Genomic DNA, 15,568 nt, shown 5'->3' with positions numbered 1-15,568 from the left:
GAGAGCAAACCACTCTCAAGATTAGCATTTTATTACTATGGTGGTTTTCACTTGTTGCTGTCAGATTATCACATAACCTAGAATGTAAATCTATGAATCAATAAAAAGAAACACATATATCTTGATATCTTTTAAGTTGGACTGTCAGATTCCCAAGGGATATTCTACCTAAAAGAATAAAACACTGTTCATAGGATCATCATTAGATATCTAATTAGAGAACTAATAATTAGACCTAGTGGAAAGGTGGAACTGGAAGAACTCCTCTTAGGTGGTGTCTTCCTATCAGCACTTAAAACCTTGATTTGTTGGTCTTGGCCATGGATAAAAGGATTAACAAAACCTCTCCTAAATACAAAGTAGTTGTGAATAATATGCATGAATGTGTTGGATTATGCAATGTAGTTTATGTTTACTAGTACTATTTCTTTCAGAGGTTGATATATTTTTGATTCAGATATGGTGACTAGATGAGATGCTCTTCAACTGTGGATAATTTTTGGTCAATTCACTAGTTGGTGTCTATCTACTTGTCTCCTTCTCTTTTGCTTAATTCTTACATTTGTCTTGGAGAGTAGTAACACTCATGCTTTCTAAGAAGGTGTTCTTCACTTCTCCTTAATTTATTTCTTCTTGATAATAATTCTTGCTTCACTGATAGATGATGATACACTATATCTGTAAGATTCTCTCACTTTCTTCCCACTGTTTTAAGAAACAGTGCCAAATAAATAAGTTCTAAATCTTATGCTTTTTTTTTTATAAGTTAAAGCATTGATTATATTTAAACTCCTTGAATTGTTACTAATTTTTAAATACCTCCGTCAAATGACTATCTTATTCTTAATTTATTTTAAAAAAGAGAGTAAAATAGGTCTTAGAGTATCTAACATTTATCGCGTGACGATCACGAATAACTACAAAATAAGATATTTAGAGATTTTACATAAATCAAAAGATTTAGTATAGAGAGAAATATAAATGAGAAGGCTTATCTAAAATTGGCAACAATTCAAGGATCTACAACTTCAAAGACAAGACCTTGAATGAGTCAAAGATTTATATTCCATGAGTTCAAGAAAAATAATTCAGGATTAAAGATGCCATTTGATGACTCATGAATCATGATATTGACTAGCTGACCAAATTGGTCCTGAACTAGGTAATAACACACATCACTAGTATAGAACATCTGGGAAACATCACTGCCATCTAGATGGATGGTTGAATCTCTTCTTTTCAAGTAATCCATGCATGGTCCCTCTTGGACCTGGAGATCTTGAAATATTTTCTTGGTTAATTTATTCTATAAGGTTGCATCAATTAAAAATGCCACTAGCAACAAATTAGAGCACTTCCCTTCATCTAGAAGCCTGCCAATATCCACTTAATCATATATATACTCTCAAAGCATAAGCAAAGCAAGTTCTTGTGTAGAAAAATAAAACCAAAAGTTAAATATCATCAGAGATATATGAGTAAAAGGTGTTCCAGTGCATGAAGCTCTCATAAATGTGGAGATTTATTATTAGACTAAGTGATATCTTCTATATATTGTATGTGTTAAAAAATATATATAAAAATTGAAATCTATACTTTGTATAAAATTAATTAACCTTGTCGTCCTTTTTCCTTGCTCTACGCCTTTGATTGAGGAGGAGAAATCTCATTTATATGAGTCCTGTTGCTAAGCTATAATGAGAGATAAATTCTATCAAGAAGAATAAACCAACGTATAAAGATAAAGTTTCTAGACGTGAATTTTGACTAATTGTACACTTTGCTTCACTAACTCGGTAAGCACATACATCATCAGCGTAGAAGATATGGAGAGACATCGTTGCCATCTAGATGGTTGAATCACCTCTATTAAGTTATTCGAGAATCACAATCTTGTTGCATATGACCTTAAGAAATTTAGCATATCTTTAATCTGCTAACATTTCTCCTCCATGTTTGAATTTGGAAGAACTAGAGTGTTCTAATTCAAAGGAAGCTCGGAGCCCTTTGGGTTTCATGCATTTCAATAATATAAACAAAAAAAAGTTATACTCTTCTTCTTCTTCTTTTTTTCTCGTTAAAAATCACTTTTTTTTAAAAAAAAATGCATGAAGTCAAATGGCCCCCTTCATTGAAAAAGTCAAACTCTAAAGTGTAAGTTCCATTGAACAGTTACTGGTCTTTATCTTGTCCCATCATCCATTCTAATGCTACAACTGCATCTCTGCATCGACTTTTAATTGATGTACAATGTATAAGACTCAAAATCTATATTTCGAGCTAGTAGGATGGGGTTGAAATACTTACATAGATGATTGAAATCAACAGCAGTATCATTTTTTCTATGTCACTTCCAAGTCATTTTCTCTGCTTGCATTCATAAGAAGATTATATTTGACATTTTTTTAATCTTTCTACCTAATTCTTTCATCATGTTGACAAGGAACAAACAATAGAACAAGAAAATGAATATTAAACTCATGTAGGAACCACCATATGCTAGTTACCTGAGACAAGTTTCACCATGTAAGTTTAGCAGAGGCCCTAATGCTCCCAAAAGCTCTCCTTCCAAATTATAACACATTGATAATTTATGGAAATATGACATGAAATCAGTAGTGATGAAACTCTTGAACTCAAGCTCTTAGAGTTTAGATTTTCTCTAACAAACTTTTATAATAGAAATAAGATGGATCCATTGGTTATGAACACACTAGAGAAACACAATATTACATTTTATTAAAACAAAATCTTCCATATGATTTATGTCCCAAATTAGTTCTTTTAGTAGATATACATCCACTGGCATATCGCTACGAGCATATGAGAGAACCTCTGGAACCAGTATAATTCATACTTCTGTATTTACACTTAAATAGCGAAATATTAGTGATACCAACTCGAGCTATGGTTCCTAAAGAGCTGAAATCTCTTTGACCACTTGAATTTTGTCTGCTTCAAACTGTTCGTCTTCTGGAACAAAAAGAAACATGCACCTTGATGAGTTACAAATTTAGTGGGAGTTAAATCAGAGAATAAATATCTTTTCCACAAGAGTACTCCATGGAAACTCGTGAAAGTAAAGCTAATAAAACAGCAAGTAATACATGAAAGAACTTGCAAATAGAGAATAGAGAGCATACATACAGAATATGTGTAAAAAGAATATAGGTCCCTGAAATTTCCATTATTTCAATAGGAAAGATCGAAATTCAAAAGGGTCTAATTATAGCAAAAATTACCTTTATCTATCTGGAAGCCAGTTAAAAACCGCAGAAGCTTGCTTTTGTTTGTCAGTAGTATGCTTACAATCTCAGGTGGTTTATTTTGATTAGCAGCAAACAACTGAAATATTTGAAGAGAAGTAGAGTTATGATTTAGGCAGACAAACTATAATACATAGCAAAAGTGAAGCAATTGTGAATGATGCCTTGAATACATGGAAAGCATCTACTTGAATGTTCTTGCTTGACTCCTGTAAAAGAAGAAAAGAAAAAGAGTATCAGCTATAATGTTATATATCTCTGAGATGTAACATGAAATGGAAGTGCATTAGATGTCCATGCATATTTAGTGGCATGCAAGGCTGGGTTAATATAAATTGGGGTTCCTAAGCAAGAATGTGAAATGTGTTCTTAAAACCTAGTATTAAAATATAAACAATATTTTAATGGCTTTGATGCATCCCTTACTCTCATTTCCCTATGACTTCATATATTCCTCTGCCCACCAATCTTTCAAGAAATTTTTTGTTTCGGAAGCAATAACAAAGGCTTTTTAATCAATTACACTTTAAAGGAGGTACTTTTTAGCTAGGTATCTATCATCTTTAATCAATTACATGGGTTTGCAAATGATGAATTTTTTACCTAACAAGAGGGGGTAGTGGTACGAGGTTCCCACCAAGGCAGGGTCTGCAGGGAGACTATAGACCCTTGCCTTCTTTTCTGAGAAGGATGCTTTTACAAGACGTGGCATATTTTACCTAATAAAGCGGGTGTCACCTACGCAGAGTATGCAGAGAGACATATACAGCCTTGCAATCCTTTCTGAGGAAAATGCTTTTGCAAGATTTGAACCCATGACCTAATTGGAAAGGGGCAAGCCTTATGGTCACACCAACTGCCGCCCTGTAGATAACATCTTCCACCTATCTTTTTTTTTTTTAATAGAAGCTACATCCTACTATGGTGCTTATATTCTATTGCAAAGGACCAGTGTTCTAAGGTGAACTATCCAAACTTCCTGGGTGAGAATCTTCATTCTGTGATGGAAGCTTCAGCAATAGGAAATCAAAATTTTACAGTACAAGATTATTTCCACTCATCAGTAAGAGCTAAGCCAGAGAATCATCCTTCTGGCTTCAATCCTTTTTGGATTTTGAAGCCAATACCAATGGTGCTATAACCCAAGGCACTTGCACAGTATTTCAATTTCTGTTCCCTTCTTAAGCTGCTGAAAGCCTGAAACTAATTAACATAATGCTATTTCCTCTATTATCTATCTGTCAAAAGGTAGATAACAAATATGTTGCAAAATGAAACTATTTCAGTTATCAAAACTACAAGCAACCAACACAGTATCCAATTTGGTTGAACATATAATAAACAGGGTACAACATACCCGAAGAAGATTCATCAGGATCATAAGATTGTCCTTCAAACTAACATATCGCACCATAACTGCAGAATTTGATCTATCCAGTAGCATGTCTCCCAAAAGCTGTAACGAAAAATCAAAGAGACGAGACAGATTTCTAAGATATTCAGAGTTATAAATGAGAATCATGAACTAATTTGGCTAAACACCATGTCTTCCCCTTGAGACATTTGCAATAGAATGATTAGAGATTAGTTTAATAGGCCTTTACATGAATACGATATACCAAAGCATAAGTTCCTATTTATTCAACGTTGTAATTCGGCATTGGAGAAGAATTAAAATCTCAAGTGCCCAATGAATTATACCTTGATAGCTTGCCTTCTTGTTATGTAGTTGTCAGAAGATAGAAGCTTCAAGTTAAATTCTGCAAAAAACTGGAGAGACAAAATAGCTAGAAAATTATGAATCTGATTGTATCATGCCAGAGAAAAAAAGGAGACTAGAAAGAAGACCAGCATTTTAGAATTCCTGCTTAACTTTACAAAACAATGAATATTATAAATGCCTACAAGCTTCATGGTATCTGAAGAATATCCTTAATATTTACAGTGATATATAAAGGCTCTGTATTATTGAGTACTCTTCAATATTCATTCATAAGATTAAAATCAAACGACGATGGATGCAAAAGCTTTTACTAGATCATTATTATCAGATTATTCTATATAGAGTAAACATCAACAATTTAATCCTTCAAAATTAGTTGGATCGTCTATCGAGGAATACTTCATCCAGGAATAGTTCAGGACCATTTCTATGCTCAATATGTAGAAATTTGTTGAAGAATGTAAAACGTTTCCTCATAGCAACTCAATAACATTCTGAAAATTCCAATCAAAGTAACTAAAAGAAACTTATTGGACAATGAAAGATTTTCTTGTTCATCACAGAATTTGCACTATATGAATAATTTCATATAAAACAAAAAGAAGGTATAAATCTCACAAAAGGAAAAAAGAAGAAGAAACCACTTACCCAGTCATAGTTTTTAGAAAGAAATTCAGTTACAGTTGATTTATGCCTGGTCAAGAGTTCCTGTTATAGAGTAACACATTGTTGTTACCACATGCATTAATTAGAGAATGCACCAAGTGATGATAGAAAAGTAATTCTTCCATACGATGTGCTATTGATATAGAAACAATTTGCCACCATTAGAACTACAAGGAATTGACACTAACTGTTAAAACATAAATATAAGAATCATTGTTTTCTAAGAACTTAAGTTTTTAGAGTATTTGATGAATTTGAGGATTTCAGTTTTGGTCAATCCTGAGACTGATCAGCCAAAACAATTGGGGATTGGCTGTGATGGCATCCCAACTCGATACTAGTCTAGTGTCTAGTTTTCGATATGATATTGTGTGAAATGATCTGATATAAGTCTTTTAAAGTTAATTGGGTAGCATTGATGAGGGATCCGACCCAAGGTTCATAGTATCCAGATCGGGATCGGTATCGGCCGTCTAGAAAAACGATACATATTGGATCGGACTATTTTTTTAATTATATAAAATTCTAAATATTATTTAAAAATACAGAAAAATGCAGGAAAAATGACAGAAAAATAAGAAAATAAAAATTACTCACATATGAAGTCTAAAAACTAAAAAATGTATTAACTTACTCAAAATTTAAAATTTTAATGAATACCGAGCTGGTTCTCATAATTTTTATAGTCTTCATCATCATAATCACCATAAGTTTATAAATATTGATGTTTGGGACCTGATGCTTCAAAAAGTGATTCTATCATACTAGTCATATTATATGGATCTTGTTGTGTAACTTGCGTCTAAGAAGGATAATAACTAGCATTTGGATCCTATGCCTGAGAATACTGAGTATACTGAGGATAATAACTAGCATATGAATCTTGTGATGACTCCAAATAATAAATACTCGATGTACCATAATCATAGGAAACAACATTCTCATGACGACGTCGCTGATATGTATATACATCCTCAGTTTCTTTGTCTTTAATTCTTATGCCTCCTTGACTTTCCTCAACAAATGTTAGATGGAACGATCTCACCATCATAAGTATCATCAAGACTATGACTAGTACTGGTAAGTATACTATCTCTCGCTGCTGAACGACTCGTACCAGCCTCTACCCTCGTCGTGGTCTCTCCCAATATCTCATCTAACCATGGATTATCTCTGTCATCTAATAACCTGTCATCCATTTCTCTGATCCATGGAGTCAAGGGGTCTTCTTCATAAAAAACATGATTTAAATCAATCAGTTGTTCATTTTCTCCCTTTCTTCTTAAATTTCTCTCCCCCAATCTCATATTATAATGACAAAAAACTAACTTTTCCAATCTTTCCATTGTCAATCGGTTGCGTGTTCTTGTGTGGATTAAGGAGAAAGTAATCCAATTTCTTTCACACTGTGATGAAGACATAGTTTGACTTAAAATCTTCTTTGCTATTGGCGTCAAATTTGGTGCTTCCTCCCATCCATAGATAGACTATCATTCAGCTGGAGTGTTATGAGATATAGCTGCAGCAACTTTAGCAGTACTGAATTGCCCAGCTCTCAATCTATATCTCTCAATTTGAAATCATAAATATATTATTGGCTTATTGCATACTGATTATATTGAAAGTTAAAACTTAAAACAAATAATAATAAAATTATTTAATTGAATCATAACTCACTTCTTTATCGCAAATGATTTGTTTATGAATATCAGGTTCAAGCTTGCTGATTACCTTCCTAACCCCCAACAAAACTTCACTATTATTATTGACATTTTTAGAGAATTGAAATCTTAGATTAAGAAAATACCCTGTAGAAATTTAAAATTTGTAAGCATTCAAGTTTTTAAATCATAAATAAAAAAAAATTAGTAAATTAAAACTTAAAAGCATGCCTACCAGCAGCGTGTATATCTCTATGTAGTTGTTTGTTCCATTTAAAATCAAATCATCTTCCTCCACTTCCTATAACTTTGGCTCATTTTTTTTTATTGATTCTTTTACTATGCCTATTGCCTCATATAAGAAACATATCTTAGACTTGTCATCACTGTCTACAAGTCTTAATACTTTGACAAGAGACTCAAATACTGCGGTGGCAATTGTAATATTATCCCAAAATATATTTCCAAGAGTCATATTTTTTAAAGTTTCACCTAAAGATTTATTTTTAGGTTTCATATTCTTAATTTTTATAGACTACTCATGTGATGTAAATATCTGCATAGTATCATCCTTGTAGCGCATGATGCTCTCCAAGGCTAAAAAGTGAGTGACAAATCTAGTGACGCCTGGTCTGATCATCTCCCTACCACCGGTCATCTGCCTAAGTAAATTAAGAACTCAACCATGGTTATATATAAAATTTGTTAACCTCTGACCTTCATGTATAACCATGTCAATTTCATGCTCTTTTGCAATATCTTCTAATATTAGATCAATACAATGTGCAGCACATGGCGTCCAATATAAATGAGATGTTTTTATCATCAATAAATTTCCAGCAACTTTATAATTTGCCCCATTATCAGTAACCACTTGGATTACTCTTTTTTCATCGATTTTTTATACCACCTCATCCATCAACTGACAAATATAATCTGTATTTTTGAAATGAGTAGTAGCATCCACAGACTTCAAAAATATTGTCCCCATGCCAAAGTACACTAAGAAATTAATTATATTTCTTTTGTTTTGTGTACTCCAACCATCACACATCAGTGTACAACCAAATTCATCCCAATACTGTTTAAATATCTCAATGTAAGTATGAAGTTCATATATCTCTGAGTCAAGATATTTAGTAGCAATATCATTTGAACTAGGAAGCGGAACATCAGACCTTACTGATTGTATAGCATCCACTATAGTGTGATAGTAAGGACTATCAGCTACATTGAAAGGAATATGATTGTTAAAGAAAAATGTAGAGATAGCCCTACCAATGTGTTTCTTTGCATTTTTAATTCTTTTGAGAGCTGTCTTGATGGAAGTCTGTGTACGACCCTTTTTTTCTTGAAGATATGTATCCTTTGGTCCAATATTTCCAGACCTCTGTGTAACACCAGGAGTCCTATGGGTAGAATTGCTGCTCTCATATTCTCTCTCTCTTCATATATTAACTGATCTAGATCTCTAAAAGTTACCACCAGTGTTTCTCATCTCTTCTTCATCTCTATACATATTTCTGTTCTTTTTCATTGCCCTCATATGTCTCTCCTCATCCTCCTCATTTTGCTCACTACTATCATCATCAATGTGTACAAGATTATGTATCAATTCTTCACGAACCATTGACTCTCTTTGTTGTGTAGATTGTTTATCCTTCTTGTCAATTAAATAAGCCAACATCTGCTTTCTAACTTCCAAGGACACTTGAGTGCAAGCTGCTACATTTTTTTTTATCTTCCAGCTAAATGTTCTTTCAAACGGCTGACACCACCACTCATTTTCTTTCCACATTAGTTGCATTTAACACGTCTTTTATCTTGCCCAATAGTGCTACAATATTGCCACTCAATGTCGGTATCATATGACTTCTCTTTTGGAGTCATTGATATTTTAACTCTGCAACTAAAAAACATAAACAAAAATTAAAATAAAATATAAAATAATTTAAAATTTATGAGGCGAAACACCGGAGCCTAATAGTCTTCTTCTCGCTGCAGTCTGTGGAAAAAGATAAGCGCATAAGCAACAACACCACTTCTTCTTTGCTACCATCACTTTGGTGTTGTTGTTTCTGCAAAAAGACTACACAATGAAAAAATAAAATAAAAACTGAAAAAAAAACTCACCCAAGGTTACTGGAGATCAAGGTCGTCGAATCTTCGTCGGAGAACGTTGCCGGAGGTTGAGGTCACCGGAGATCTACTCAGTCGCCGGTGAAAAAGAGAGAAAGAAAGAAAAGAGAAAAAGAGAAAGAAAGAAAAGAGAGAGAGAGAGAGAGAGAGAGAGAGAGAGAGAGAAAAGGGAGAGAGAGACAGGTTGGGGTAGAGGGGGGGGGGGGGGACATCAATTATTGATGTCTAATTGATGTCCCCCGGGTCGGATCCGACCTATTCCCACCCGTTTCGGCCGAAACGGCTGGTTTCGGCCGATCCCAACTGGCTGGTTCGGCTAGGATCGGGATCGGCTAGGGCTGATCCCACTCGGGATCGACCGAAATTGGAAACCATGATACGACCCATATCCAACTCGTGGATATCAAATAATTGATGTCTCCAAGCCAAATCTGTGACATTCGACAAGCTCTTCCACTAAATCCCTTGACTTCAACAACCTCGGGTATGAAATATTTTTGCTTTCCTCTCTCTCTCTCTCTAAATCCCCACCCTATCTTTCTCTCCCAGACCCCTTTATCTACTCTCTCTCTAGCCTCTCTTTTTATGCATATTTCCTCTCTCTCTCTTTGTTACTAAGGGTGAGAGAGAGGGAGGAAGAAAGAGAGAGATAGAGATGAGTGGGAAAGTACGAAAGAGGAAAATATTGGGTGGAGAGATAGGGAGAAAAACGGTAAGAGAGAGTGAATGGGAGAGAAACAATATATTTTATTTGTGTGAGAAGAAGGGGGTAAGTAGGAGAGAGGAGAGGATTTTTTTATCTATTGAGAAAGGAAAGAGAGAGTGTGAGAGATATTATATGAGTATTTTATTTTAAATTAAAATTTATACATGAGTAATTTATATTGTTCTATTTTTTAAGATTTTCTTGTATTTTAAAATAATATTTAGAATTTTATATAATAAAAAATAACTTGATACTGAAAAGCTGATACAATGGACCGAAACAGCCGATACTGTTAATACAGTTGAATATGTATTGATTTTTTGAGCGGTCGATCTCTATTTTGATCTCGATATTTGAAATCTTGGATGAATTAACATAGCATCAGAGCAAAGATTCCGAATTGGAATCCCATCAAGCACATCTATTATTTAAAATATAAAACCTGCACCATTTAATTCAAATCTACTACTTAGGTCTATCAAAAATCTCAGGCCCAAAAGTGAAGAGTGTTATATCATAAAATATAACATTCTCTAACAACTTAAAATTTTAGTGTAGTTAGTGAATTAACATGGGGGATGTTAGAATAGAAAATATAAAACTATTATTCCCTAACAACTTAAGATTTTAGAGTAGCTTGTGGGTTAATATTAACGAGTAAATAGCATAAAAAGTATTGCCACTGACTACCGGTCTACCATATTAGAATAGAGCAATATGAAAGAAGATGAAAGATAACATATTTGAACAACAAACATCAACTTTGCAATATTTAGAACAAAGACAAATTTAGAGACAATATGTATAGATAATGCACATGCTAGTCAGCTTCTGACATATCTAATAGTCTAGGACAGTCCTAAATCATCCTCACCATTATAAATTGCCTATTTAGGTCAATGTACTATCTGACATTGTTGGAACTGGCATGGAGTTGTCTGGAGCTTGCAACTTGCAAGGTCTAGTGATCCACCCAATAGAAGTTATATACCATCTACTCTACTTGCAGCATGGCTTGTAGCATGTGGCTAAACGCACATTCTAAGACAGTTATTTACATCTCCATGCACGAAAAGAAGCAAGTATTGCCTCCAAGATTCAATGATCTGAATGTGGGTATCGCACAATTTAGATTGCTTTAGACCTGCCAGTCTCCAAGAATATTTGTGAATTCAGTCCACAATAGCAGAGGGTTGTCTAAGGGAAGTTTTGATAAGTGCACTAATATATAAAAGAAACCAAAATAGGAAGTCCATGTGTCTGAAAACATATAAGATATACCATCCAACCATAGCCTGATCGCCCAATCTGCCAAATATGATTAATTATAGAACCCATCCAAGAAAGGTTGAAAACCAAAACATGAATATGTTTAATTATATATCACTCAAATGTCAACTTTTAATGGAGTATGTCTGAAAACCAAGCAATTAAATATGGCAACCATCCAAGAATTTTAAAGAATAAAGACTGAGCAAGATGAAAATTGATATCATTTGTTCAATTTCTCTAGAACCTAAAATTCTAAATTTAATTAGTTTATATATTTCCTAAATCCAGTTGCACAATTTGATGCCCAAAGGATCTGAAAGGACTCTACCTCTCATAAGTTCCCCATTTTCTTTATTAAACATTAGCTTTGCCCCCCTCAAATATCCCTTCACACGATTCCAAATTAATCCACTATCCTGTCTGTCCCGTGGCGTATGCTATCAGTAAAGATCAGTGTCGTTCCCCTTCTAATTCCCACACTGGATTGGCAGTGACTCATGTAGCACTACCACTTCCAGCAATATTACAGGTTGACCAGTCAATACCGTCACTTGAGAACCCATAATGTACAAATGATTGTCCTTATTATATAGTGGAACATGTTTAGTATTCACATACGCAAGAACAATAAATAAAGACTAAAATGCTGGGTTACAAAAACATGAAAAGGTAACTATAATAACTTATTAAAGACAAAATCCATGAACAAAAGACAGACTCAATTTTTCCAGTGTTGAAGAGGAAATAAAAGACAAGAATGATTTAACCTTGAAAGTTGCAAAGGCATCTGATGCTATGTCAAAATTTGGAAGTTGTATAAACACAAAGAACTTCTTCATGTGCTCTGACTCCAAAATATACCTGTAAGTGAACAACTAACTGAACAAAATGAACAAGAAGTTCACTAAAAGACAAGTTTTTGACTGTCTAATAATCCAAATATAGGCATATGTAATGTATACTGCTCAACAGTTGAAGAATCACTGCATGTAGGGAAAGAATCATGGCATGCATGCTAAAGTTGTCTCAGTACCCAACACAGTTGCTGTGCGACAATGAGGCAAATTGGAAGCACACAAACACACACAGTCTAGAGTTGCATTGATTGCTGTGAGGCAGCAAGTAAAGGACACATTGCTGCTCCCCATGCACTACCTCCCTCTGTCCACATTCTCTCTCTCCATAAATCTAAAAGGGGAGAGACAGAGAGAGCAGCTCCCACAACTGGGGCTACTGTACATCTTGCCCTGTGCAGACCATGAAGAACTTGGGATCACTGAGCTTAAAAGTAAGCAACTGTGATTAGACAGATCATGAAGAACTCTTTGGCCATTTGAACAACATATCATCTTTTTACTGTATTAACTTGCTCTTCCTCCTACCGCTCAAACTATTTTTTCAGCACAAATGTGCTACAGATGAACATCTCTTTCATTCAGCAGATTGTTTGCAAGCATCCGACCTATGCTGAATTTTCTTCTCCCCACTGAATCTAGGAAGAGTAAGTCCTTTCATCCCAATTAATATGCATTTAGAGATGTACTATAATGGACCACAAGTCCTATAAGGCAATAACAAATCAGCATCAGTAAATCCCAACGAGAGCCAGGAGATCACATGAGTATTGATGGATGATATTAGTTATGCACTTCTTGTGAACACATTTGTAATTACAACTATTGGAAATATTTACAGTACAAAGAAATTAAACATTTGGTTCATATTTAGTATGCATTGTAGTAGTAAAAGCCACTCAATTGTGCTTGAAACAGCATAGCCACCCATTTGTATAAAACTATAAATGCTAGCTTCCCAAAGAAAAGAGGGAACTTCATGAGTTCGTCCAAAAATAACTTGTGTTATACAAAATTACAAATAAATTTAATGCATTATCTACAGAAGAATTGACACTCAGCCAAAGAAAACCTCTACTATTTCTCAATAAAGAAAAAAGTAAGCAGAGTAGCAGACAATTATGAGAAATTGCTACAATATATTTGGTGTCCTTTGGCAAGATATATTATTATACTAACAAGAAATATACATCTCCTACTATAGAACTGTTAACTATAAACTTTGACCTGAAAAGCATCAAACTTAAAGTAAAAGGTAATAAGATTCAGCATTTGCTACCTTGCGATACTTTGATGACGGATGCACTCTCTCAACATAGCACCATAATGTAAAGCAATGTCCATGTTCTCATACCTGCAAAGCCAATATGTTACCTAATGCAATATCTAGACAAAGGAATAATCATCTTCAACAGAAAATTGTCCTGCAAACCATTTCTTTCTGTAAAAGATAGTGTCTTGTAATAAAGAGAAAAGCCTTACTATGTATCAGAGGACTTGCTCTGAATCTTTTCACCTTGGAATGAGGTTTTTTAGAATATATAGGGTGCGGGTTATATATATGATTTCTGCAAGCATGGTTCAAAGTTTTGGTTTCCATTTCAATTGGTATCGATTTTGACCACTAGATAATTTACTAAAGGTGTAAACTGCATTTTTATCAAATCACCAAAAAAATATTTCTAAAGGTGTCTTATGGAAAGAGTTGTGTTAGAAAATATTGAAAAGACAGGGTGTAAACTAATAAACACAATAGCTGGGTGCTCAAAAGAAAATAACACTTATTTCTATATTGCCGATGACACTTGGACGCTATAAAATTTGCATCTTACCCAGATACTAAAATATCCAAAAGATCTTTGTTTGCTTCCAAATAGTCAGAAGCAATTAACCGCGACTGGACGAATTGCCTTTGCAAATTTGCAACAACTTGAGTAGCATCTTTCCTAGTCTGCATTCACTCAAGAAGCCATGTATTGCACATGTTAACAAGTTAAGCATAGATGAATAAATACCAGATACATATAAAATCTAAACAGACTAAATGAGTACACATAATTGAGATGAATATATATATATATATATATATATATATATATATAAGAGGAAGAAACCAACCTCACATATATTAGTAAACTGACATACAGTAACCAACGTCAAATTAAACAAACAATTCAGATAGCTACCTCTAAGTTCAATTTTGGAAGGCAAATAATTAGTAGACGTAGTGTGTTCTCTCTAAAAAACTCTTGGGTCAACTGTGTACAAGTTTCAGAGACTGGCTCTGATTCACCACTGCCATAAAGAATATATTTCAACTCCCGGATATTTTTGCACAATTCGGCCATCTGCATATTTAGAATTCAAGATATGAAGCAGCCGAAATTTTTATAAAAAAAAAATATTAGGCATCAGAAGAAAAGAACAATGTAGGAATATATTTAATTACAGTTCACCAGATAAAGCACAATGTAGGATCCATAAATCTCCAAATATCCCATGCCAATTCATAAATCTAGAAACCTCAAGTTCATATCTTTGTTACCATACATCACAATATTCCGAAAACCCTCTCTATACAAGCACATTATACTACAGAAATCCAAGAATCCAACCGAAAATTACAAAACGAACTCGGAAAACCCAAAAGATTCCAATGTCAGCCAAAAATACCCATCAAATCCCAAAAAGTGAAGGAATCCAGATCAAAGTTCGACATAATTGGACTGGAAAACGTAAAGAAACCAAGAAATACGACGCCAGTAGAAGCGGAATCGGATCACCTTCTCCTCCCGCTTGGGCTCGCGGGATTTCGAGCTGATATCGACATAGACAAGTAGCTCCCTCGTCTGCCGCACGACCTCAGCCGGCGTCTTCGGCTTCGACTTAAAGAGGCCCTTCATCTCCTCCTTCCTCCCCGGGAGGCCTCCAGCGATCGAAGCAACCCCGGATTAGAACTAGGGCTAGGTTTAGAGTTGGGATTCGCCGGTGGCTTCGCGAGCTAATTGCTCCCTCCTCGCTCGCGAGCAAAAGGCAACGGTCGCCATCCACAACCGTTTCTTGACGCCTCCTCTCCTTTTCTCTCCTTTTCTCTCCTTTTTCCTCTTGGGATGTTTTGCAAATAGGCGCCTATATTTATTTTTAGCCATTATGCAAAAGATCGCCTAACTCTTAAATATTTAGAAATCAACCCCTTCTCCTTTAATTATATTTATAAGGTAAATTACAAATTGCCGCTTACTTATGTCCAAAATTAAACTACTTTACGCTTTCTGTAGTTT

At 34.5% G+C, this 15,568-nt stretch overlaps 1 protein-coding gene across 4 annotated transcripts; it reads right to left on the bottom strand.

Moving 5' to 3' along the window:
• Positions 1-2,718: 2,718 nt before the first annotated feature.
• Positions 2,719-15,394, bottom strand: LOC140786094 (putative MO25-like protein At5g47540). 4 transcript variants are annotated; one of them, XM_073134294.1, is made up of 11 exons: positions 15,071-15,394; positions 14,474-14,635; positions 14,120-14,238; positions 13,567-13,641; positions 12,201-12,294; positions 5,638-5,697; positions 4,968-5,036; positions 4,624-4,722; positions 3,431-3,475; positions 3,243-3,345; positions 2,719-2,973 (listed from the first exon to the last, which is right to left on the bottom strand). In XM_073134294.1, exons 1-11 carry the CDS (start codon positions 15,188-15,190, stop codon positions 2,915-2,917), a joined length of 1,005 nt encoding a protein of 334 aa, XP_072990395.1. In that variant the 5' UTR covers positions 15,191-15,394; the 3' UTR covers positions 2,719-2,914. The 4 variants fall into 4 exon arrangements, with proteins under 4 accessions (XP_072990395.1, XP_072990396.1, XP_072990397.1 ...); XM_073134295.1 differs by having other exon boundaries at positions 2,719-2,970; XM_073134296.1 differs by having other exon boundaries at positions 3,440-3,475.
• Positions 15,395-15,568: the final 174 nt, after the last annotated feature.

This window comes from Typha latifolia, chromosome 4 (genome assembly GCF_019914945.1).
Source record: "Typha latifolia isolate L0001 chromosome 4, TyphaL0001v2, whole genome shotgun sequence".
NCBI lineage: Eukaryota > Viridiplantae > Streptophyta > Magnoliopsida > Poales > Typhaceae > Typha > Typha latifolia.
Note: the sequence above shows the minus strand (reverse complement) of the source record. Positions and strands in the feature narration are given on the sequence as shown.